Source organism: Seriola aureovittata, chromosome 4, assembly GCF_021018895.1.
Source record: "Seriola aureovittata isolate HTS-2021-v1 ecotype China chromosome 4, ASM2101889v1, whole genome shotgun sequence".
In the NCBI taxonomy this organism is placed as follows: Eukaryota; Metazoa; Chordata; class Actinopteri; order Carangiformes; family Carangidae; genus Seriola; species Seriola aureovittata.
Genome location: NC_079367.1, coordinates 12,824,927 through 12,850,662, shown reverse-complemented (window position 1 = coordinate 12,850,662; position 25,736 = coordinate 12,824,927). Strand labels below are relative to the sequence as shown.

Below are 25,736 nucleotides of genomic sequence, written 5' to 3'. Positions count from 1 at the left end.
GTCAGAATAAAGTGCTGTGAACTCCAAATTGGGTTGGTTGTTTCCTGCGGTTTGCCAGTCCTGCCCTTAGGTACACCTTGTCGGAGATTGTGTGTGTGTGTGTGTGTGTGTGTGTGTGTGTGTGTGTGTGTGTGTGTGTGTGTGTGTGTGGTCTGGAAAAGAAAAGAACTGCATAACTGGATTGGAGCTTGTGTTGAGAAATTACTCAGCTTGGCCTCCTCAGTGGCTGCAGGTCAGTAATATTCAAAGAAAAAGCCCTCTGGCATTAGTGAGGGCTTTGACCACGTAGGCTACAACTTAGAGCTGTGATACAAGAGTGGAGAGGAAAAAACAGGTAATTCATGAGTTATTTTGTGGTCACATAGTAGCTACAATATCTTTTAGTTCACATAGCTTTTTATCCACATGGGTGAAAATTTTATTTATTTTATTGATTTTATTCTAAATGGTGTGAGAGTACTTAAAGCAAGCATCACAGAAACTTGAGCCCATGCCAAGTTCCCACAGGATATACAATTTTGAAAACACATATGGTGGATAGGACAACAAAGGGGAAAACTATACTTTGGTGCAAAATGTACTTGGATCTTAAGTAAAACTAGCGATACTATTTTGTGAAAATACTCAGTTACCAGTGAGGGTTATAAAAGAAGACACAATTATTACTAGAATGAAAAACAAAAGTAAAAGTACTCATAATGAGCAACCGCCCCTTTCATGTCATTGTTTTATTGTATGTCATATTACTGGACTATTATTAAAAAGAAAGAAGCATGTAAGTGTAAAAAGCAATTGAATGTTGTAGGCGGTGAAGGTGGGGCTAATTTTAACTGCTTTGTACACTGTTGGGTAGATCAGTCTACAACAATGCATTATGTTTTATTTGTTGATCATATATTTTGTATTTAAACTCTGAACTTACAACGTAATTAAAGCTGTCAGATAAATGCAGAGGAGGGGAAATTACAATAATTATCTTTCAATGTAGTGAAGCATTTGTATAAAGTTGAATAAAATGAAAGCACCTCACGATTTTACAGTAAATGTAGTTACTTTCCACCACTGCCCTCTTCTCTACCAGTCAATTCCTTTACTTCACTTTCTCTCCATCCCTCCTCCTTCCTCTCTTTCTCACAGTATCTCTATCCCACCATCCCTCCTTCCCAGAGAGCTATGTCAAGTTACCTAAAGATAGACCTAACAGGAAACAAACGTTGGGCGAGTTTGCCCCTGGAATAAAGTGTCTCACTCTAAATTCGCCAACAGCCTATTTTATTTTGAAAATTCTATCAGGAAGTGTTTTGTATTGACACTATGTAGGTGCTGACGCGGGTCGTCACCGCTGTTGCTCCCCGGTCTCCAGTGTGGATTTACATACCCTGGTTTCCGTGGGACTGGGAAGCGAAAGAGGAGGGTGGCGAGCCTTTCAGGAACTGAGGAATCAGCCGCAAACGGCGCAACTTCACAAATTAACAACTTGTTGCCCCGTTGTCCAATTGTCGGTTTTCTCGTGCCAGCTCTCTGCCGTCGGAATAACGTTTACGGTACTTTTCTGCGCTTCTCTCGGCTTTCCACTGTTCTCTCTCTGGATTATTTTTCTAGTCTGGAGGAGGGCTGGGAGCTTTTTCGGAGAAGTCGGGAAGCAGCTTTAGTTGAACCCGGTTTGAAGGGCTGTGGCCATGGCCGGGGGTGGTGGTGGTGGGGTTTCTCCGTTGGGGCCCGCACCGCCAATGTGGTATCACCGGGACCTGAGTCGAGCGGCGGCCGAGGAGCTGCTAGCCCGGGCCGGGAGAGACGGGAGCTTCCTGGTGCGGGACAGCGAGAGTGTCAACGGAGCTTACGCTTTGTGTGTACTGTAAGTAACTTTGTCACAGAAAAGAGAAACTTGTTTGAACCTAACTTTTATTTGCGGTCTCGTTTTACTTTGTTTACGAGAAAACGTTGTGCCCCCGCCAATGGTTTAGTTTAAATGGTATTTGAAGTTAAAGCTAGCTCACATGCCTTCAGGGAATCTTGGGTTTTGTGTTCAAGTCACTGCCTCGTCTGTTGCTACTCTGCAAACGTCTCTAGGTTGTGCATAAACTAAAGCATCATTTGCTTTTGTACAGTGTGTGATCAAATTGCTCTAGTTTAAGCCTGCGTAAAAAGCATTTGTTTATTTTCTGCTGGAAGGCAGTGAGTTGGAGAGACAGACTGCCTGTCTGCCCAGCAGTTAAACTCCTGCATGGCACACAACTTTAGGGCTGTCCCTGTCTGTCTAGAGTCTGATGTGGTCGCCTGCGGAGCCGTTTTTACAGGGCACACTGCTACAATCAGCCTGCGGGTTGTGAGCAGTGGCATTAAACTGAGTGCTGGTGGAGGTAAATATAAGCATCGGATGTTTTAATTGAAGGCTCATTTAAGATCAGTGCAGTGGTGAAGCAGCTGGTTTAGCTGAGTTACACACATTGTCTTCACAGACACAGTATATCATAAAAATGACAACAATCTGTATGTTAGAGTAGTATAGACCTTCTCTGTTTAAGAGGGTGGTGGAGGGCTGGGCATCCTCTTTGCTAAAAGAAGTGATGAAACGCCCACCCACCATTACACAAGGGAGAGTTTGCCACCATTCATCTCCATGTTCAGTTAGACAATCAAGCTTCAATACAGAGACAGTACAATCAGTACTTACAATGACTCAGCCAAGTCAGATGAACCACGGAAAAGGAATGTTAAACTTTTAAAACTACAAATGACCAAAATGATTCACGTCACCCACATCGCCCACACAAAGTTAAACAGATGCATGGGCTACTGATAGTGCAGATGCAGTAAATAAAAGGCCTGTGCCATGTGACACAAGACTCTGACATTGACTCGACCTACATCCCCTATCCTGAAAGTTTACCCCATGCTGAGCTCAGTGTGTGTGTATGTGCAGACCAGCAGTACAAACTTTGTGTACTATGTAAATGTGAGAATATGCAAAACACATAAGAATATGCTAAACAGTCAGTGGATTAATTGATTTATTGATCAACAGAAAATCAATCAAATTATTTGAATAACAAATCATTTAATTATATCAGTCATTTGTCAAGCATAAAATGCTAAATATTCACTAGTTCCTTCTCTTCAATAGTGATTTTGCTGCTTTTCTCTGTTTTACATCACTCTAAACTGGATGTCTTTGGGCAGTTGGTCAGACAAAACAATCTGAATACATCATCTTGAGAAATTCAAACAAGAAATCACAATTTTTTGACATTTTGTACTTTAAATAATTGTCATGTATAAACACTACTGTTCTTGTCAAATGCAAACTGTCCAAAATACAATAAGTTTGACACACATTTGGCTACTAGCCTATTAAAAATACCCAATCAAAGAGATTTTCTAAACATCAGTGACAAAAACCACATTTCATTCTTTGCTGAATGCACTAGCAATTCAGTAGCTCACTCTATGACCAACAACATTCCTCACAAACGTTTCCGGATTTATTCCCGCCTCAACCTCTCCCTTCCTCTCCCCTTTCACCTTTCATATCTTCAACCTTGTTTCATCTCAGAGATAGAGTTATGGAGAGAAGTTTGCCAAACAGTGCCTCACAAAAAATGTTCCTGTTTTTTTATGCAGAATTTTTGCCTCCAGATATAAAAAAGTGACATAGTATCATAACATGGCAAAAGTGACATGACATGGTCACCTTTACTGTTCACTATCACTCCTAAACAAGCAACCAATACTGCTAGAATACTCTCAATACTCTCGTATAACATGGAATAAGTATAAAATGTAAAATGTAGTGCAAGTCCATCATCAAACTTTGCAGCTTTTCCGTTGCTCTCCTATGTAACAGGAAACAATTAAAAGCTGACATTATAGTATATATTACAAAAGAAAAAACAAGAACAACAGAGAGAAGTTACATAATTTAACCACATGTGTGCAGCACCTAAATTACTGGATGTGAGCGGCAGTTGTTCAATACTGTGATTTGCTCACAACAGAGTTATCGTCATTTAATACTCACAAGCAATCCAAGCTAAGGTCAGTGATCATTAGGGTAATGATTATGTACTTTGATTACCTTAAAAGAAGATGACACATATGAATTGGTGAAATGAATGTGGTTCTAATTTTCTGTACATTGCACCATTTAGTGTGTTAATTTTGAATTGTCAGTGGTGACTGTTTTTGACAATGTATCATTGTCAATTCTCACTGATAACCTGATAACCACATATGGGAAATTGCAAGGTTTCTGTTTATAAACCCCTCTGAGGGACAGACAGTTCTCCCTGTTCAGAGGATCAGTATGTGTTACCACAGAAAAATGATTTTAACTGTGACCATTTTAAATTTAAAGTTGAAGCTTCATAAACGCCAGTCTGGGGAATCTGCATTGCCTGATGCGTTCTACTTTTCCTTAAAAAATAGATGTTAAAATTAGATTAAAAAAAATATTCGCAAAGCTTTGAAAATCATATGTTAGGTTGACTAGCTGATGTTCACCACACTGAAAGGAAGTCAAACTTTAACTGTCATCTTCAGTGTGACTTTTAGTATTTCAGAAAGTAAATGTTTTCTAGTTTTCATAACATACACAATCAAATTATCGTGGTTCACGATATAAAAAACACACAGTTGCAGGTCACGTGGACAACTGTTGTTAGATCAGGTTTACATAAACAAGTTGTCTATCTTATTATGTCTTTAAAAACAGGAGGCCAGTATATCCCAACAACCCCTGAAGATACAGAGGAAAAGATTATATGGTCAGACAATACGTTCATTTGTCACCTTTTGCTAATATTGCTTGGTTAAAAAAAAAAAACAAAACAAAAGAAAAAACCCCAAATTTCCAGGAAGTAAAATGTGAATCACCAGAGGCTTGAAAAGGTTCCAGACTGCTGAATGGTCGACTGTTTTTAGTCATGGCCCCGGTGTAGCATCCTGGAGGCTCAGGGCTGATGTGTATAGCAGGTCCTCTTGATGTTGAATGACTTTGTCTTTATCTCCTGAGCCCTTCAGCTTCCCCGCCACACTGTCTACTGAAACAACATAAAACTCAACCTGAAATGTCACTGTAACTGCGACTGTAAGGGTTTAGACACATTTTAAAACCTATTTTTCAATAAAAAAGGCAACATGTAAGTTAACCAAATGTATTTTCTGTTGAATATAGTCAGATTGTCTTTGTCCAGTGGACTACAACATGGCACAGTGGAGGCTTGGAACACAATTGCGTCAATGTGCTGATTTAACATGGAAACTAGCTCATTTTAACTCCTCTACCAAGTGACCTCTTTTTGGATCCTGCCCACAAAACACATACACACCAAGACGTTCTTTTTTAACCTGAACTAGACATGGCTTTTTGTTGAGCTTGCCCTCGTGACTTACATACACAGACATGTGTACTTCCTTTTTGAGAGCTGTGGAGGGACCAGTGTGTTTAGGAAGTGTTTCCACTCTGCTGTTGTCTGAGAATAGAAGCCGTAGCAGCGGTGGGACTGACTCCCAGGCCAGTTTGTTTGTGTAGGCCTTTGCCTTTCACTTCCGCTTACTGTACATCTAAGTCAGTGGACTTTGAGTTTTGTGTGTATGCATGCAGATTTTAAGGTAATTCTGTGACTTTTGTATGAAGTGACCACCATTTAGTATTTGTGTGCTAGGAGTGTTTGGTATCTATGTGCTACATATGGTTGCAGATAAAGTATCTCAATCATATATAGTATGTGAAAGCACTTTCTTTAAAATTTCTGTACGTCTACACAGACATTGAGTTGTTTTCTATTTTTGCTGTCAGGACAATGTTCTTTAGCATCAGTGCAGCGCGTCTTAACATGTCAGGGTTCAGGCATGGCTCCATGTGTTTCTGTAGGTGATTGAAACCTAGAGTTTTCTGTGAAAGCATTCCTTACCAGGAAGGTGTGTGAAGTATATATTGCATTGTGGTGTTATCCTTTTTTAGATAGCTAGTTTTAGGTAGAAGTACCTTAAGAAGTGATTTGGTTACGTGATATGTTTTGCCATTTTATCCATGTAGCACTCGGTTATCTTACAGCCTCCTTGCATCTTTTTTATTTTTTAGATCTTACATATGAAGATGTTAGGTTCAGATCTACAGCTTTTAGACCACCTTTATGCCAATTGCCATCAAGCTAAAAATCCTTCTGAAAATGATCCTACCTTCTGTTTAACCACATCATCTTATGTAATTGGTATCAATATGGTATAGTGTATTCACTACATCAGTGTTCTTCAGAAAAGAGTCAAGCTTACCAATATTTTGTGATTTTACTATATCCCACAGTTTTTACTTAGCTTGCTCAATGCAATATCATGGAACAGGTAACATTTTGAGGTATATGTAGCAATAGAATAATATGTGGCTAAATATTGTAACTAGTCATTGATACACTGTGTTGATACACATGCTGTTTATGTTGCCTGTGCATTGTAAATACCAGAACTGAACGGACCCACTGCACTTTGAGTCAGTGGAGGGTGGAGTGCCTGATGACCAGGACAGACTCAAAGTCGACAACAGAGCTATGAGGGAGGAAATTTACCTCTTGATTGTTGTTAACTTAAAGGACAACCAGTAATGAGTAATGCCAGCGTGGGCTTCTATATGATCTTTGAAGAAGGTCATAGACTGTGTGTGTGTGTGTGTGTGTGTGTGTGTGTGTGTGTGTGTGTGTGTGTGTGTGTGTGTGTGTGTGTGTGTGTGTGTGCGTGCGTGCGTGCGCGTGCGCGCGCGTGCGCGCGCGTGTCATTTGGAGGAGACAAAACAAAAGGAGGTGACACTTTAAATTAACAGGGCAGAGGGAGTCAGTGGGGCAGTCATTAACCTTAACACAGACTGTTGTTGACAGGCCACACATACACAGTGTGCTTTGGGTCTGTGTCTATCCCATAATAAACCCTTCTCTCTTTCTCCAGCCCCCCCCCCCTATAACTTTGCTGTTACTGAAACAATAGTATTTACTTCCCAGACCTACAGAGAATCTCATCAACTGCCAACAGGAAAACACACACACACACACACACACACACACACACACACACACACACCCAGAATGCATTGTGTTTAAAAAATGACAGGATTAAATATGGATATGGTTTCACGGTCCAGATAGACAAAAGGAGCAATTCATCTCACTGACTGTGTTCATAGGTGGACCATGAGAGCAAATATTTTATATTTAAGTTTATACTTTTAGACATAACTCTTTTAGACATGATATATGGAACTATTATTGGCAACAATCTAATGAATATGCTATGTTGAAATCAGTTCAACGTGGGGACCTCTGTTTTGTGTGTCCTAGTGGCTTAGCTCGACAAGTCTTATATCATTTAACTCTGATGCTCTGTGTTCTGTCAGATCAATTATGCCAAATCAAGAAACGTATCAAAATAGGACATCTAAAAGGTTTTGGCATCAGAACACTTACAGCAGGAATCAGTAATAAGCAGGCTGTAAAATCATAATTGCCCTCAGTAAGGAAATGGTCCAAAGGTTGAATGCAGTGAGAGGAAATTTAAAACACTTCATAATTCATTTCCAGAAACTGGAACCAGTTTTAAATTGCCTGTCAAGCACTGGCACAGTTTTGTGGCTTGTAAAACTTCCTCTCGAATTAAGAGAAAATGTTGATTTGAATTTCTGATGCCATCAGAAATGTAATAATGTTGGTCCACCTGTTATGGATGTTGTGCAGGTTTATTCCATGTCACTGTGCTGGTCAATGAAACAAATCAAGTCAATGTGACTCAAAAAGTTGATTCAGTCCAATTTCATGAAGTGAATTTAATACAACTGTACCATTATTTATAAAAAAAAAAAGTAATCCTGTAGTTGTTTGTTGTTGAAACACTCTAATATTTTATTCCACTTCATGTCTTAGTTCCTGTAGGATACTGACCTGGAAAGACTGGAAAAACAGCTGAGTGGACAAGGCAGGATGAATTCCTGGCATGAATTTATCCTCCCACTCTTTTATATAGTGTATACAGACCAGTACATACTGTAAGCACAGCGTGTAAGCAGAAGTTAAAGCATCACTGAGTTGTTTTGCATTGGGTGCCATCCTAACACCCACACTTCTAAACAGATGCACAACTATGACACACACATATACACCAACAGACATCAACCACAACATTTGCTTGGCAAAATTGGACATTGTGTATCCGGTCCACTGAGCAGACATGAAGTGCAGACATAAAAATCATTAAACTCCAGCTTGTGGCTGCAGGCGTGTAGTCACGACTGTGCAATCACAATGTCAGCGCATTGATCTGTGATTGGTTTAAAAAAAAAAAAAAAAAAAAAAAAGCTTGTGGTTCAATCAGAAATGCTGTTCACACCACAAATTCTGGGAGAGGTTCAAGAAAGGATAGGAAGATATTTTTTTGTGCCATCACTGTAAGTTTACAATGTATAAACACAAGGTTCAACTCTGTTCTGCTCTAATGTATCATGCTACTGTAAGGATAAAGCCCGCTCACAACTGTGACAGACAGCAACAGGTTGAAACTCTCTACAGCGTCTGAACCCCCTCGTGCTCATACATACATACACACACACCCCTATCCACTGAGGTCAAGTCCAAGAGTGGGTGTACGAATGTGAGACTTGAAATGTTTTTTTTTGTTGTTGAATCAAACAATAGTCTAATATTATCTCTTCTTCTCTCATATCTCCCTCCCACTTTTGTTTTCTACATTTTCTCCAACTTTACTCCCGTAGGTTTCAGAAGCACGTCCACACATACAGAATCCTCCCAGATGATGAAGGATTTCTGGCTGTACAGGTACAGAAAAGACACACACACACACACACACACACACACACACACACACACACACACATACACCCACACGCTCTCTTTTTCTCTCTCATTTATATAGACACAGACACACACAGTCCACTGAGGTTAAGTGTATGTACATGTGTGCAGCAAAAACTGTATTTGCTTCAGTAGCAGCTGGCAGGCAGAGATGCTTTTGTTGGCTCTGAGCTCCCTCACTCTCACATATACACACACACCAACAGCAGCGTCTTTGTGCCTTGTGCCCAACAGCTGTGAAGTCCTCACCACCCCCAGCCGCACACGCACACACACACACACACACACACACACACACACACTGTCTCAAACAGACACCCGCGACAACATGGTGCTTCAGACGATCTATGTGGCTATCTCAGTTTAGACTGATTTTTAGGGTTGTAGCTGTGACATTGAAGAGAGTCTAAAAGTCTAGTTTTGTTTCCTGGTACTGAATTTGTTTGCAGGCAATGTTTACTAAAACAGTTCTTCCTGGTTTGAATTATATTTAGACTACTGGGTCATATGTGCTTACACAACATTAAATGTGAAACAATAGCGACCACCAGAGATTTCAATAACAGTTGTAGCTAATGAGTTTGGATGTAATTGTTATGTTCATACCATGTAGAAAATAACTCTCATTCTCTTCCTCTGTCTCATGGTGTGTCCCTCCCTGTTTCTCTTCCTCCCTCCTTCTTTCAGACATCTCAGGGTGTGCAGCCTAAGCGGTTTAAGACGTTGCCAGAGTTGGTGTCTTTGTACCTGCAGCCCAGCCAGGGTCTGGTCACCACCCTGCTTTATCCTGTGGACAGAGAGGAAACAGCTGTCAGCGATGACAGAGACTATTCAGGTATCTCCAGAGCCTACAGACGCACACTCACATGGTCACAGTGGCCTCCCTTTTGTCGCATTTTAACTCTCCTTTTCTGTGATTGGTAGATGGGGAGGATGAGAAGCCACCCCTTCCCCCTCGCTCTGCCTCCACCTCCACGCCCCCTGGACCAGACACACCCACAGACAGGTATGAAGTTTACACAGGACCTAATTTAATTGTGTATGATTCACTCTGATAATATGTAAGTGCGGAAACTACCGGCAGAGCTTTTTAACCATCATGCTAACCATTTAGTTCTCACCAACAACCATAATAGAAACACACAACCACAGAACCACAACACACACACACACACACACACACAGCAAGGATGTTGTTTCACTGCGAATGAGATTATGTCATAAATAGTAAGCAGATGTATAACTGATGATATGAACTGATGACGCCACACTGTGCCCCAGTCACTGTCACCGTTTCTGTCACATGACATGCACACATCGTTACATATTAATATCAAACATAACAATGACTCTCCTACACTCATGTTCATTAGCACGCACACACACACACACACACACACACACACACACACACACACACACACACACACACACACACACACACACACACACACACATTAATCTCCTCTGTTATCCCTGTGTGCCCCCCCGACTGCATATAGAGGGAAAGCCACATCCTGTTGAAAACCACATTGCTTACAGATGATGCAAGGCTTTAATGAGTGGGGGCTGTCATTTGTGTGCATGCAGATGTGTGTGTGTGTATGTTATTCAGATCTGTGTAGATTAAGCAACAAAGGTCGGTGTCTTTGCTCAGACTACTATGTGCTGTATTTTAACAGAGTTAGGAAATTGTATTAATCATTAATTTAAAACGCCTTAATGGGTAAGACAGACACACACACCAGCTCATACGTAGACACACATATTCCACAGTGCATGCACAGATACACAGAGCTATTAATACTTTTTAAAGTTGCCGAGAAGAATTTTCTCAAATTGATGAGTGAAGTAACGGTAATCTGTGGGTTGTAGTAACTTTTGTCACAGTTTCAACTGTAGGTTAATTCAAGGAGCAACATCCTCCTTTTGTTCACAGTGGTCTTCATTTGTGAAGTTGTCCATAGAAAGAAGCGAAAAATCACCATGGAAATCACACTGTGACACTTTCTACATATTATTAATTACATTTTGCTAAACCACCAAAATGAGCGCAAAATACATCATAGATCAGAGACAGTGAAGGAACAAGACATCACCTTTTTTTTTTTCGCTTGACACTTGTAACAGTCTGCTGGTTTGCATGTTAAAAATAAGCCTTGGCTCAGGAAAATTTACTTAGCTTACTTTGAAGCCACACTGTGGACCATATTAAAGGATTGTAAATTCAGAGATCTGTAGGTGCAAAAGCTGAAGTTTTAGTTGCAGAGACTAACACCTGGCCTTTTGTTGGCTCACATGGTTAAGTGAGTGTGTGTTTTTTTTTTTTGTGTGTGTCTCTGCGTCTGTCCATGGCAGGGCAGACATAAGTCAGCTCACTGGTTTAGAGGAAGTATGTGATTCTAAAAACCCTGACTGCAGAGATAAAGTGCTCACAGACACACGCACAGCTTTGCAAATATGCCACTGACAATGCAGGACCTGACTGTGTAAAATGTGCAGCCAACATCTAATCACAAGAATGCTGTTTTTGCTTGCTTATACTGTAATATTTACACTTATGTTGGGTAATTGTGTGCATGTAGTGAAGATGGTTATAAATGCTCATTGGACTATATTTTGTTTTAGCGCTCCAGCAGCTAATGGCCTGAGCACTATCTCCCATGAGTACTTGAAGGGCAGCTATGCTCTGGACCTTGAGGCAGTCAAACAGGGAGCCTGCTCCCTGCCTCACCTCAACAAGACACTAGTGGCCTCCTGCAAACGCCTTAATGGGTAAGACAGACACATACACCAGCTCATACGTAGACACACAAATTCCACAGTGCATGCACAGATACACAGAGCTATTCTTTCATGTATTCGCTCATCATGACACTGGCATAACATATTTGTAAGGATTTGCTCTCTCTGTGTGCAGAGCTGCCTGCTACCTCATCCCTTTGTTTTGGTCACAATGACACGTTGCATATTCAAACACTGTGGAAAAAATTTAACAAAATATAACTTAATCACATAGCTATTAATCATCTGTTGTCAATCAAGCAGCCCCAACCTGCACACATATATACAGTAAATATCTGTTCCCTATAAATTGATCTAAATTAAGAGAAAGACATGATTTAGAGAGGCATTTTTTAAAACTGTGGATCTCTTTCTGTTTCTCTCCTTAGGGAGGTGGATAAGGTTCTGTCTGGTCTGGAGATTCTGTCTAAAGTCTTTGATCAGCAGAGTGCCTTCATGGTCTCCAAGATGATCCAACAGGTACATTTTCTTTAACACAGAGTTGGATTTATACATACATATACGCACAGAGGTAGTAGTATACAGATATACAAGTGAATGTCATGAGGAAAATGCTTTTTTTTCCTCCAGGGTCCTTTGGGCACAGCTGAGGTAGACTTAGTCACGCTACATTCATACATACTGCTATTGATGTGGTTTATCTCAGGGAAAACTATGCACAGGGTTGTTTGTGTTTGTCTGTGTAGTATATGTGCATGCGGAGATTTGTATTTATTATATTTGTAATGTTCTTCCATAGTTGTGCGTTGTTGTCTAACACATTTAAAACTTTCATGGTGTGTTTATGAGACAGGCAGAATGTCTTATTTTTTTTTGTAGATTTCCATAAACAAATAGATGTGAAATAAAATCTTTAAATCATCAAGGAACTGTCTCTTAAGAAATGCAAATGATGGATTGACCACTGTGCGAATTTCACAACCATCACAGAAAATAGAGACATTGCTGCCTCAGCAAAATTATTTTTTCATTTGGAACTGGTGGCGTCAGTTCAGTAGTCACTCTAGTCATGAAGCAGAAGCACTTACACCAACATGTGGTTTTATGTTTAAATAAAAGTTGATTTATTTACACATGTATAGACTAGTTATGCAGGCTTAAGAACAATGTACTGTGTAATTGTGAAATGTGTGTGTTTGCTGTGCAGTTTTACACGCTGTACCATTTTTTTGAAAGCCTGGGTGAAACACATCATGGGTGATTTCCGAAATCTTCCACCATGAAATCTACATTTTTTGTCCTTGAAACCTGTTTTACTTAAGTCTTGCTCTTCTCTTCAAACTGCACAGCTTGCATGGGTTCTGATTGCTTTTTTCCCACCAACAGTCAGTGAATCAGGGTGGAGACCAGGAGTTAGAGAACCTTGTGACCAAGCTGGCAATTCTCAAAGACCTGCTGTCGTCCATAGAGAAAAAGGTACATACATATATTCAGTCATGTGTAGGCATGCACCCTCACACATGATCACTTCTGCTCCGTGTGTGTGTGTGTGTGTGTGTGTGTGTGTGTGTGTGTGTGTGTTTAAGGCGTAGTTTTTTTTTTTCGTCACTTTGACCAGCTCTGCCATGTTCATATGTCAAATTGTTTTGAGATGGACTTGGTTTGTAAGGAAGGTCTTTATCTAGCTTGGCAGGAAATGGCCTCAGTGCAATCAAGCTGTGTGTCTTGACTCGTGTGATGTCTCCACCTTCTCTGCTCTTGTTAGATCACACTCTGGAAATGGAAAACTCCTTCCTTGTTGACACCAACACTAACGCTGAAAATAATACAGTTTATCTGTGTGTGTCTTTTTTTTATGCCCATGTCTCTTTCCCGCTTTCATTTTTTCATCATACTTCTACAAATTGTTTCACCTCCACCCTTCTCCTTCTCTTTTTTCCCCCTCTCAGGCCCTGAAAGCTCTCCAGGACATGAGCTTGTCCTCACCGTGCTCCCCTCCTCCTCTCTCCATGCGTCACAGCAAAGCAATCCCTGTGCAGGCCTTCGAGGTATGCATGCATACATACACACATACATAACGCACACATATCACCCACACACTTTTTTTAGTGGTTGTCTTCCTGCAGGGTGATGGAGGGAATATCAACATTTTTAGCAATTATCAAGACAATCAATGGTCACAAAGCCAAATTTCCCTTCCTGGGCAGTCATGCTCTGCTCTATTATCAATTTAGGTATTCACATCATTATCATTATCTTAAAGCTTTTATATTTCCTTTTTTTTAAACAGGGCAAGTAATCTCAGGAAAAGATCAATTTCCTGAGGTGACGCAACAATTCCAGATGTGATTTATTATATGTTACTATCAAGGAATGGTGATTTTGTTTCACAAAGGACAGATTGAACCTGAATTACAATAAAACACCCCGTGAAGTCAAGTACTCCTCAACACACTGCATTGGCTGATGTGAGACCGAAAGAATGTTTGCAATGCACTTCCTGTTGCATTGTCATATTACACTTTCAGCAGCGGCATTGTCAGATGAAATGGTATTAATAACTCTTGGTATCATATACCCATCTACAACAAGTACATAAGTAAGTGAGTGTAATTTGTAAATTTGTATAGTGGTCAGAAGATTATAGTTTTTTTATTTTGAAAGTGCCTCGAAGACATAGGAAAAGAACTGTTGCGGAGTGGGAGAGAAAAGGAGAAAAAATTGGATATATGTATGGATAGAGATTCGGTGGAGAATAAGGGGGATAGAGGGAGAAAAAAGGAAAACAGAGTGGAGAGATAAATATCAGGGGGAGAACTTATGGAAGCAGGTGAGACAGAGGAGGAAGAGGAGATGAATGATTTGAAGTATTAGTTTTCAGCCAAGTCTGCATTCTGGTGATATCCTCTCAGCGGCTTCCTGTTTCACAGGAACAGAAGTGTTGTTACAACGACGAGATAGCTTTAAGATGCGGCATCTTGAATCTCCAACTGACGCACAAACAGACCCCATTGAGGTGACTCAAAGTGAGGATTAATGTCTGTCCTGTGGTTAGCCATTTATTCGGAGAAATATCGAGTCCTATGTTTCTATGTACAAGCTCTATGGATTCAAATAAAATAAAGTCTGCAGTCAAAAAATCTCCCCAAGTCTGTGATGATCAGAAATTTGTTAACTGTCTTCTAAAATTGATATTGAGAGAATCAGGACATTTGGTGTGTGATCATCAAAATTACTGCCTTTTGTTTTCAGATATGCTGCCTGCTGACGACAGATTGCTGACTGCATATAACTGAGATAGATTTAGCTCTCTGTTAATGCCTCGGAAGCAGCAAGCTTGTTTATGTGTCAACAACAGACGGGGAGAGTGCTGAGGGGTCCACCACTTTCACTTTGGAGACCCCTGGTGGTGTGAGGATTTAATATGGTCTGAAAGTAAAGAGCTCTGTGGTCGCGTAAACCTTTTATATGCTCTGGTCCACTACAGGTAAAGCTGGATGTTTACCTGGCAGAACTGACCAAGATAGGAAAGAGTCAGAAGTACACTCTGTCTGTGGATGTGGAGGGCGGACGACTGGTGGTGATGAAGAAGGTGAAAGACAGCCAAGAGGACTGGACCACCTTCACACATGACAAAAGTGAGAAACCCACACATACTCCATACATAATAACCACAGTGTTTTTTGAACTGTGAGATGAGTAATCAGTGTTTCCCTCAGGAAATTAGTGAGCAGAAATTTGTGTGACAGGTGATAAACAAGTCGGTGACACATCTTGTCTCATGATCACTTTAGTTGGTAGGTGACAGCCTAAACAAAGGCCACATTCACTAAACTGGAAATGTAATTTTCTCTGTGAAATAGCGCCTTTACTCTTTTTATGGATGGTTGATGTTTTATTTTTAAAAAGCGTGGTTATTTTTTATTTTGGTAGTGGAGGTGGTCTTGAGGTGAAGTGGCTCGCCTTTGCTACACAACGCTGCAAGAAACTCTGAGTAATGTGTCAGATTTAGCTGCCACCATGGAAACAGTTTTAGTGTCTCTGGACTCCAGGGCAAGATATTAAATGTATTTAATGTGGATCCAAACTTTATATTCTTGATGGTAGCTGTTTGAGACACAGTTGAGGTGAAGACATAAAAAATTACATGAGGATTTAATGACAACTTTTTTTTTCATTACAATTTTCTTTATCCACCTTCATTGACTTTAACCTCATTTAAACCTCTCAATCTATTGTTTGACCTCCCTTTCTTTCCCTCCGGATCTTTATCTTTAACTCCTGTTTGTCTGTGTTTTCGTCTGTCTCTGTCTCTCTCAGTCCGTCAGCTGATCAAGTCTCAGCGGGTGCAGAATAAACTGGGCATTGTTTTTGAGAAGGAGAAGGACAAGAGCCAGAGGAAAGACTTCATCTTTGCTAGTGCCAAGGTCTGCATACACATGCACACACATGCGCTCACACACACACGCACGCACATGCGCACACACACACACACAGTCTCTCTCTCTCTCTCTCTCTCTCTCTCTTTCTCTCTCTCTCTCTCTCTCTCTTTTCTAAATCTAAGAAAGCACAATCTTTCATCGGAACATGCAAATACCTACTAGCAGGCATTACAGTAGTATACACATTCATATTCAAATGGACAAGGAAATACTCTCACATTTACCTTATTTATTTGTATATTCAGAATTAGACTAAGGACACTGAAAGGGGCCAAGCTTTTTGACACAGACTCGTATACATGTGTCCTCTATGAATTCAGTTTCCACTGCGACTCTTACTATAATGTGAGTCACATACATCTCTGCACTGCTTTTTTTCTTTAGATATTTCTATTTAGGGAAGAAAACTTGATGGAAAATATCAACGAGTGTTATCTGAGCTCACATACATCAAAATGTTTAAAGATTTAATGAAAGCACATATACAAAAAGCACATATACACACACTGATTGATAGGTAGCCTTTAAGTGCTGCTGCTTAAAAACAGGGTGCCTTTTGTGGCAACTTCCACTCACTGATTTGTGTGTGTGTGTGTGTGTTTCAGAAGCGGGAGGCGTTTTGCCAGCTGCTGCAGCTGATGAAGAACAAACATTCCAACCAGGATGAGCCAGACATGATTTCCATCTTCATAGGCATCTGGAATATGGGTTAGACACACACACACATACACACATGCACACATTATCTAATATAACTTGGGTTGATAGCAGAACATACTGACCTATCATATATTGTAATATGTTGCACTGAAAAGTAACAGTAAGTATTTCCAGGTCATGACATTAATATTTTTGATGAGAATGTAGCATTTTGATCTTTGGTCTGATTATTTAGGCTCAGTGCCTTCGCCTAAGTCTGTGGCCTCATGGGTGTTGTGTCGCGGCCTTGGGAAGACTCTGGACGAGATGACGGTCACCATCCCTCATGACCTTTATGTGTTTGGAACCCAAGAAAACTCAGTGTGTGAGCGGGAGTGGGTGGAGTCACTGCGCTGCATGTTGAAAGAGCAGACAGAACTGGAGTATAAACCGGTGAGGAAAGCAGGCCGTCATGCTGAACGTTACATCCTTTAATTAAACTGGTGTTACTTGTGCTTGCTCACACCTACCAAATCCGTTTAAGTCACGCAGGATGTAAAAAGAAAAAGTGGAGGTGATATGTTTTAGAAGCTAAAACTGAAGATGACACAGCTATTTTTGTACAGAGTTGGTGCAGTAATTATGAGTATAGGCTCCTCACTGTCTATTGTCCTTGTTTGTAGATCGCAGTGCAGACTCTGTGGAACATTAAGATTGCTGTCTTGGTGAAACCTGAACATGAGAATCGAATCAGCCACGTGGGAATGTCCAGTGTCAAGACGGGCATCGCCAACACACTGGGTAATTACAGTGCTCAGTCTTCCCTCTTCAATCTTTTTGTTTAAGAAAAATGAATGATTGATATGATTCATTACTGCATCTCTGGATGAAAAACGTGACTTGAATTAAGAACAAAAAAAAGAACAAAAACTAGATTTTTCTTTACTGGAGATTGTCATAGTGGTGTGTCTTGACATTATCACAACAGGAGCAGAATGCTTCTATATTCTGTTTTTTTTTCTATTAATAATGGTTGTCAATTACTGTAATGTATTTAGCTTGCATGTTTGTTTTGATTGTTTCCTAGGTAACAAAGGAGCTGTAGGTGTGTCCTTCATGTTCAACGGGACATCTTTCGGTTTTGTAAATTGTCACTTGACATCAGGGAATGAGAAGATTGCCAGGTACGTACCACAGTCCTGAACACATTATTTGTGGCTATGACTGTGAGGACGTCCCATTTGTTATAGTTCACTTTCATGTTTCTTGACTATTTTATTTCACGGTCTTGTACTTTTAAACCTTTACACTGTAATTTTACTTTGTGGGGACTGAAATGTTCTTTCCTGTTGGTTTGTGATTATATACTTTTACAGTGTGTCAGAAAACATCTCACAGACACACATACACATACACACACACACACACACACACATAAATGACTCGTTTGCACTTTATTACATAAAATACATGTGACCTTTGACCGCTGCAGGCGGAACCAGAACTACCTTGATATCCTGCGGCTGCTGTCACTAGGAGACAAACAGCTGAGCTCCTTTGACATCTCGCTGCGCTTCACACACCTCTTCTGGCTGGGAGACCTCAACTACAGGCTGGATATGGATATACAGGTGAAGGACAACACACACACAAAATCAGACATGCACACAGTGATGAAATGCAGCAAATTTAGATGAAACCTTATTTTATGACCCTGCCTCTTTTGTGTCTGCGTGTGCAGGAGATCTTAAACTACATTAACAGGAAGGAGTTTGAGCCCCTGCTGAAGGTGGACCAGCTCAACCTGGAGAGGGAGAAGAACAAAGTCTTCCTACGCTTTGGTTAGTAAGCCTGAGCCAGTACTGGTTTACTATCTCTTGTTGTCTACAAGTAAATATTCCTGAGTGAGAGCAGGATTTCTTTTTCTCTTTCTTTTTTTAGCAGCGGTCAAAAATAAGACTCTATCTCTCTGTCTCATCTCACTTGTAGTGTTCATGCAGTTTTTTCTCAAAAGTAAGCATTAACACAGGATGTGACTACTCAGCGTTTTGTCTGTGGCACAAATTCAGCTGTTGTCAGATCACCCAATGCAAAGAGGAAGAGAGAAGCTGCCTTTTGTTTTAATGATTATACTCATATCGCAACTGTATGTGTTAGTTAGATTTATTGATGCTATAAAATGCTAGGCTTTGTGCCTTTACACTTACCTGCAACAAATTGTAACAAGATAATGTGTATCTTCTTTGCAGCGGAGGAAGAGATCTCGTTCCCGCCCACCTACCGTTATGAACGTGGCTCAAGGGACACATATGTATGGCAGAAGCAAAAGGCCACAGGGGTATGTTTATTAACTTAACCAACATCACGGACTTAGTCCCAGCCATTTCTGACAAATACATACCCACTTTAATTTCTCTCTTTGTTGGTCTTCCTGATTATCCTGCTGTGTGTTCCTCTACTTTTCTGTCTGTTCTAGATGAGGACGAATGTCCCATCCTGGTGTGACAGGGTCTTGTGGAAGTCGTACCCAGAAACACACATCGTCTGCAACTCCTATGGTGAGAGCATCAGCAGAAAACTTATTCAATATGCATTTGTTTCAATTCAGTGTAACAAGTGTCAACTAAGTAAAGTGGTTAATTTAACCTAAAACATTGTAAACATCTATATACGGCTTATACTGCAATAAATATGACTGATCAACAAGGAGACTAAATTACAGGCTCTTTTGTTTATCAGGCTGTACAGATGATATAGTGACCAGTGATCACTCCCCTGTCTTCGCTACATTTGAGGTGGGGGTGACCTCCCAGTTTGTCTCCAAGAAAGGTACAAGTGAATTAACTTGAGCTCTTCAGAAAGTATATATTTAATTTTCTTTGTTACCTTTCATTCTTCTACCTGTCAATCGCTCTGCTTTGTGCTCTCACTTTGTGTGTCTCTCTTTGTTCTGTCCTCCTTCTTTTTTTAGACTTTGTGCATGGAAAATGCACAGATGGTCTGTAGCATATTGGCTTTTAGAACTTGATGATTTGTTTTAGTTTTCAGCTGAAATCTGCACAGTGATATGCTCCTGTAGTCTGGTTAATGACTCACCACTGAACAGAGACCAGAAATAAGCAATGAGTTGAGCTGAACAGAGGAAAAATATATACGGCAGCCTATTACTCATTTTGGCCCAGTGTTGCAGTTGCATCACAGCTTATGTTTTCACAAGATTGGGATTTGTATGCTATTAAAGTTCATGTCTGTGTCTACTTGCTATGCAGAACTGGCTCATTCTTCTGCATTTTCTTTCCACTGAGCAAACATTTACAAGTAAATGACTAATTCTATATCTGTGCTTTGTACATGGTATTCGGTGCCACCCACTCACACTCCTACTGTTTCTTTGTAGGTCTACCAAAGTCTTCAGAGCAGGCCTACATCGAGTTTGAGAGCATCGAGGCCATAGTGAAGACAGCGAGCAGAACCAAGTTCTTCATTGAATTCTACTCCACTTGTCTGGAAGGTGAGATGAACATGTCTGCACCTTTTGCAGTGACTCATTCACACATTTAGGGCTTTTCCACAGTCAGAAATCCACCAGGAGTTACAGCACAGACAGGGTTTCTGTAACACCAAGTGGATGTAATGAAATTGTATCTGTTTCTTCTTTTCATATCCTCCTCCCTCCCTCCCTATCTCAGGCAGTCAGTATACCTTTAAACTAGTCTCCATTTTTGACCCGTGCTGCATCCCCACCTCCTGTCCACCATATACTTTTGAATGAAATGCAATAGAAACATCTCCCTCCTCTTCTTCCTTCTCTCCCCCTCCTCTCCTTCCCACCTCGTTCCCTTTGTCCTCTCCCCCATCCCCTCTGCCCTGCATTTCTCTCTGTGTTTCTCATCTGTAGAGTTTAAGAAGAGTTATGAGAACGACAGTCAGAGCAGCGACAACGTCAACTTCCTGCGTGTGGGCTGGTCCAACAAACAGCTAACAACGCTAAAACCTCTTCTCTCAGAGATCGAGTATCTTCAGGACCAACATCTGCTGCTAACAGTGAAATCACTGGATGGATATGAGTCCTACGGTATAAAGAGCGTGTTACTGTTTGTCGTGTGGCTATCCAATTATTTGTTTCTTTTAGTCTGACAACAACCATGTGTGTTTTTTCCCCTGCTAGGAGAGTGCGTGTTGGCTCTGAAGTCAATGATTGGCAGCACAGCACAGCAGTTCCACACCTACCTCTCCCACCGTGGCGAGGAAACAGGAAATATCAGGGGGTCCATGAGGGTCAGAGTCCCCTCTGAAAGAATGGGAACCAGGGAGAGACTCTACGGTAATGCACTGTAGACCTAACTGTGCGGTGATAGTCTGGTGTACTGAGTAGCTTGAGTGGAGAGAAACGCTAGTTCCATTTAAACGCAGTACAGTTTTTTAACCCTTTTTAAGCTTTAAGAATTTGTACACATGAATTGTCCAAATGGTGAAATTTGGGAAACAATTTTTATTGTTGTGTTTCAGAGTGGATCAGTGTGGACAAGGATGAGACAGGTGGACCTAAAGGGAAATCCATGATGGTGTCCAGAGTGGGACATGAATATGTGAAGTGAGTACACTCTGCTCTTTATAATTAAAAACTTTATGTAGCTTCATAGTAAAATCTCTGTGTATGTGTACATTATATTGGAGACACCTATAATCCAAGGTAAAATGAAAAATTGTTGTGGGCCAGTTTAGAGCTTGTATTTTGATGGAGTACAGTATGGCTTATATTCAGATGGGATGACGTAACTATTTTTGAAAACATGCATCCATGTGTTAAAATATATTGCATTTTTCATGTTATTCTTTTCTCTTTTCTCCTAAACTTCTGTCAAACTATGTACTGTTTAATATAAAGAAATACTATAATAGTGAGGAAGGTTTGCCCTTAGTAAAAAAAAAATCCACCCTGGCTCTGTGCCGAAGAAGCTCCATCAGACATGCTGATGAATAATAAGATTAAAAATAAATATTTTGAGGAAAAGTAGGCCTGTACACATTGTACACCCTTGTTTTCTTGGTATTCAGTATTTTCTCTCACTTGCCAACTTTAACTTGTTCTGTTGTGTCCACCCTGCAGGCCATCTGTGGTTCGTAAACATTTAGGAGAGCTGGGCAAGGTCAGTGAGGAGGGAGAAAGGAACAGCAAAGAGGAAACTGCTGCAAGGTACAGGCACATTCATGTACATCACACACTCTGATCAGCAAACACACCTTCAGATTTTACAGACACACGTTTGATATGGAAAGTTCAACAGCTAAAAGTTCAGACCGTGACACATAAAACAATAAGAAATCAACCATTTGTTCTGTTGCTTTCTGTACTGAAGACCTAAGCAAGATGCATCAGATGGTGATCCATCCATCAGCAAGAACAGTTACAATAACCCCGCCTACTACATCCTGGAGGGCGTCCCCAACCAGTCGGCAGCTGCTCTCTCACCTGAGCTTCTCCCATCTCCTACCTCCACAAACCCCCAGGCAGCTAAAGCCCCTCCTCCCTCAGCTGGAGCTCGAACCAAACCCTCCTGTGCGGCCTCAGGGCCCCATCACCCACGCAGACACATGGCAGGACACCCGGTCCGTGCAATTAGTGAGGAGGGCTCCTCAGAAGACGATGGAGTCACTTGTGTGGCGGGGGCACAGGGTGGAGGTGTCGCCGGAACAGTAGGAAGCACACTGAATCGACCCCCTCCCGACTTCCCCCCTCCTCCTCTTCCTAAGGGAGCACTGGAGATGGTTGCAGAAGTCCCCTTCCCCAAACCTCGCCCTGTTTACCCGGACCTGGCTGAGGTCAGGATCCCAGCAGCGAATCCCGGTGCCCCGCTGGGTCTCGGGGAGGGCTTCCGGAGAGGAGGAGGGGGAGGAGGAGGAGGAGGGGGAGGGGGAGGGGGAGGGGGAGGCGGAGGCGGAGGCGGAGGCGGAGCAGGGGCATTAGACGACCAGTCGTGTTCTGTGCTCCAGATGGCAAAGACACTGAGCGAGAGTGAGTTTCCTGGACAGCCTCCACGCACTCCCTCAGCACCACCGCCTCTGAGGGGGCAGTCCATGGGTTTAGGTCTGGACGCCTGCCGCACCTTCCCACCCAGAAATCCCATCACAGAGAGTATTGCAGAGGACATGCCTGAGGAGGTGGGTGGTTCATTAAAGTTTGCAATGTACACTTTAGGTATTTAGCTTATTCTCAGTAGTGTACAGTTAGCAGACACAGTTAGCAGTTTCTCTCAGGCCATCCCAGTTTTTATATTACATTTTCTAAAACACAGAAGCTTAAACTATTTTAGTTTTAGTGTTTTCTTCATGGGGGGGACAAAAATCAAGCCAAAGCAGCTAGCATATTGTATCTTTTATTATTTAGTGACATTGTTGACATGCATTCTGCGGCAGGAGTAATTGTTCCTACCACAGTTTTTTTGGTTGATCCTGCTTTACATTTCTCCTGTGCAGGCACTTTGGGGCAGCAGTAGTTCCTCTTTGTCTGTTGGGGAATCTTCAGTGGGCGAGTGGCTGCAGAGACTGGGACTTGAGAGGTATGAGCAGGGTCTTCTACACAACGGCTGGGATGACCTGGAGTTCCTCAGGTACAAACACACACACACTCAGATATGTTGACATTCATGCTGTCTTGCATGCATTAGTGGGTGAAAATAAAAGAGTTGAGGTAGTGATATAGTGTGAAAGTAAGGCCCAAAGTCTGTGTGGTATTAAAAAGCAAATCTATACACTTATTCTTTGAAGTAAATAATTATTTTTAAATAATTATAGCGCACAGATCAGTGTACTGTGTCTGCACTGTTCTGTCATCTGTCTGACTGAAGCATGTTTATCACTAATGTTTATAAAGACTACAGTTCTGTTCACTGCTCCAGGGATAGTAGTTATTCTGATCTATACGTGCTATATGAAAACCTTGTCACTTCTGTTCTGTTTCTTACATCTTGTATTGTTTTACCAGCGACATCACAGAGGAGGACCTGGAGGAGGCGGGAGTGCTCGACCCTGCCCACAAGCGAATCCTGCTGGAGAGCCTCAGGCAGCAGCAACAGAAATAAACTGTACCAAACTGGTCTATGACTGGTCCAAACTGGCCTGGAACCACACCAGGTCCCAAGAGGCCAAATCTCAGCTGAACTGAACTGAGCTGGAACTTGCCAATTGATGCCAGACTGTGCCTTCTGAGAGAAATTGCACTCCATTTGTACTTTCAAAAACACTTGTTGAACCAACGTCCTTTTTCACATGTACTGTATGTGTGTTGTCATCGTCGTAGAGGTGGCCTTATTTAATGATAATCATTTCAGCCCTTCAAGCATCACTACCTAACCCTCAGCTTTAACCCTAGTGAGAAGATTCAGGATGAGGTAATATTTTTTTTTCTGGTTAGACAGAACTGGAGATACAACTCACATGTGGAGCTGGTGATGTGTTGATGTCACATCATCAGTTTTGACCTGTAGCTTCAAGCTAGAATTAGAGCTTGTTTTTCTTTCGTTGTCCTGAGAAACTGTAACCGAAGAGTGACAGAGTTTCCTAAAAATTGGAAATCTCTTTCAGACTTTAAGGTTTAAAGTGAAATGAGAAGAAGGGTTTTGTCCGAAAAACACGCTGCTTGTGTTTGGTGCCCCCAGTTCAGACTTTTTTAACAACACTGTTTTTCTCAGAGTCTCTGGTTTTTCCCCATTAATGCCTACAATTGGGGAAATTGTTGGAATTGTTAGAGAGCACTCAAGAGTAATTACAACCCGCCCCATTTTCTGTGACGGAGGCAGACAGGAAGTGGTGACAGGAGAGAAGCTAGTCCTGAGGCATGTCAGGCTAAAGTGAGCTCAACTTACATTTTTCAGATGTTGTAATTTTGTGACAACGTCTGTGCCACTGTTATTGAAATGGTGGCATTTATTGTCTCGGTATCTCTACATATATTTATGGTTTTACTTTTTTTTTAATGATAAAGGGAATATGGAGCAAACCAACCAAACACATTAGAGCTAAATTCACTTTGTTACAACATTTAAATGACTATTAGTCGTCAGCTTTTGACACCACCTCTCCCCTGGTGTGTGATTTGCACACACTCAACACTGACATTTGAGCTTTTTTCTGACACTTACAGACTGTGGCAAATTGGCTACATTATTAGAAGTTAATTTGTTTTCAGAAGTGGACAAGTGACACATGCAATATACTGTTTCTTGGCACAGTCTGGTTGAAAAATGAAGTAGATAAAGCAATAAAATCACAAGTATACTTGAGGTTATAAGTTCTGCACCTAAGTGAAATATCACTTGAAAAATTTCACCCAGTGCTTACCTCATAATCACACCGTCATTGTCTGTCAGGACGTTAAATTTCAATTTGCAGAGATAGACAAATCCCATTTTAGCGGCATATGACCCAGGTTCAACGAGCTGTGTAAATAGAGCAGTGTTCAGGGAACTGGTTAACATAGCCAAACAGAATTTGCTGTTATTTTACTGAAGATTCACTAAGCCATCATGTTATCATTGTCTGAGAAACCATTTGTCATCAAAACATTCAGCATACATTTCATATAGTGTAGAGATAGTTCTTGTTTTGCTGATTTTATTTGGCTCGTTTGTAAAATTACCACAGACGGGGATAATTTGTACACATGGAAGAGGATGTCGCCTCTCGTAATATGTTAAAAACAGAGAAACAACGTTCACAGATGGTATGAGGGCGCTTGTTTCCCGAGTACCCAGCAGGTGGTGCTGTTACTCCATAAACATCATCAGTAGATGCTGACTGTGGAAGCCTTTGGGAACATAAGACAATCAAGTCATGTTCAGTGAAATGAGTCATTCTTCACAGTTCAAGTCAAGGTTTTTTTATATGTCGTTCTTAAGACGTTAAAAATCTGAGAGATAACTTACCTGTTAATGTTCACTCTGCCTTTATTCTGTCTTAATTTAAATCCTGCCTCCTCTTCTGCCTATGAGGCCAGAAGCCTAACCGAAAAGCCAGTTTATTTTCGTATTAAAAGACCTGATGCTGATACCTGATACTTCTG

The 25,736-nt window shown here is 41.1% G+C and overlaps 1 protein-coding gene across 1 annotated transcript; it reads left to right on the top strand.

Annotated features, from left to right (window-relative positions):
- The first annotated feature begins 1,358 nt into the window (after positions 1-1,358).
- Positions 1,359-25,721, top strand: inppl1a (inositol polyphosphate phosphatase-like 1a). Its single transcript, XM_056374657.1, has 27 exons — positions 1,359-1,855; positions 8,750-8,813; positions 9,537-9,684; positions 9,774-9,855; positions 11,478-11,624; positions 12,023-12,113; positions 12,981-13,070; positions 13,544-13,642; positions 15,082-15,232; positions 15,915-16,021; positions 16,642-16,744; positions 16,932-17,128; positions 17,359-17,476; positions 17,763-17,859; positions 18,168-18,306; positions 18,417-18,516; positions 18,925-19,013; positions 19,152-19,233; positions 19,415-19,504; positions 20,073-20,186; positions 20,574-20,750; positions 20,844-20,999; positions 21,185-21,269; positions 21,786-21,872; positions 22,036-22,837; positions 23,153-23,286; positions 23,661-25,721. The coding sequence occupies exons 1-27, from the start codon at positions 1,680-1,682 to the stop codon at positions 23,755-23,757; spliced, it is 3,822 nt and encodes a 1,273-aa protein (XP_056230632.1). The 5' UTR covers positions 1,359-1,679; the 3' UTR covers positions 23,758-25,721.
- Positions 25,722-25,736: the final 15 nt, after the last annotated feature.

Coding starts and splice junctions, on each gene's coding strand:
- inppl1a (XM_056374657.1), top strand. CDS start 1,680: ATGGCCGGGGGTGGTGGTGGTGGGGTTTCTCCGTTGGGGCCCGCACCG. Junction 16,745..16,931: donor CATAGGCATCTGGAATATGG/GTTAGACACACA, acceptor CTGATTATTTAG/GCTCAGTGCCTTCGCCTAAG. Junction 19,014..19,151: donor AGAAGCAAAAGGCCACAGGG/GTATGTTTATTA, acceptor TGTCTGTTCTAG/ATGAGGACGAATGTCCCATC.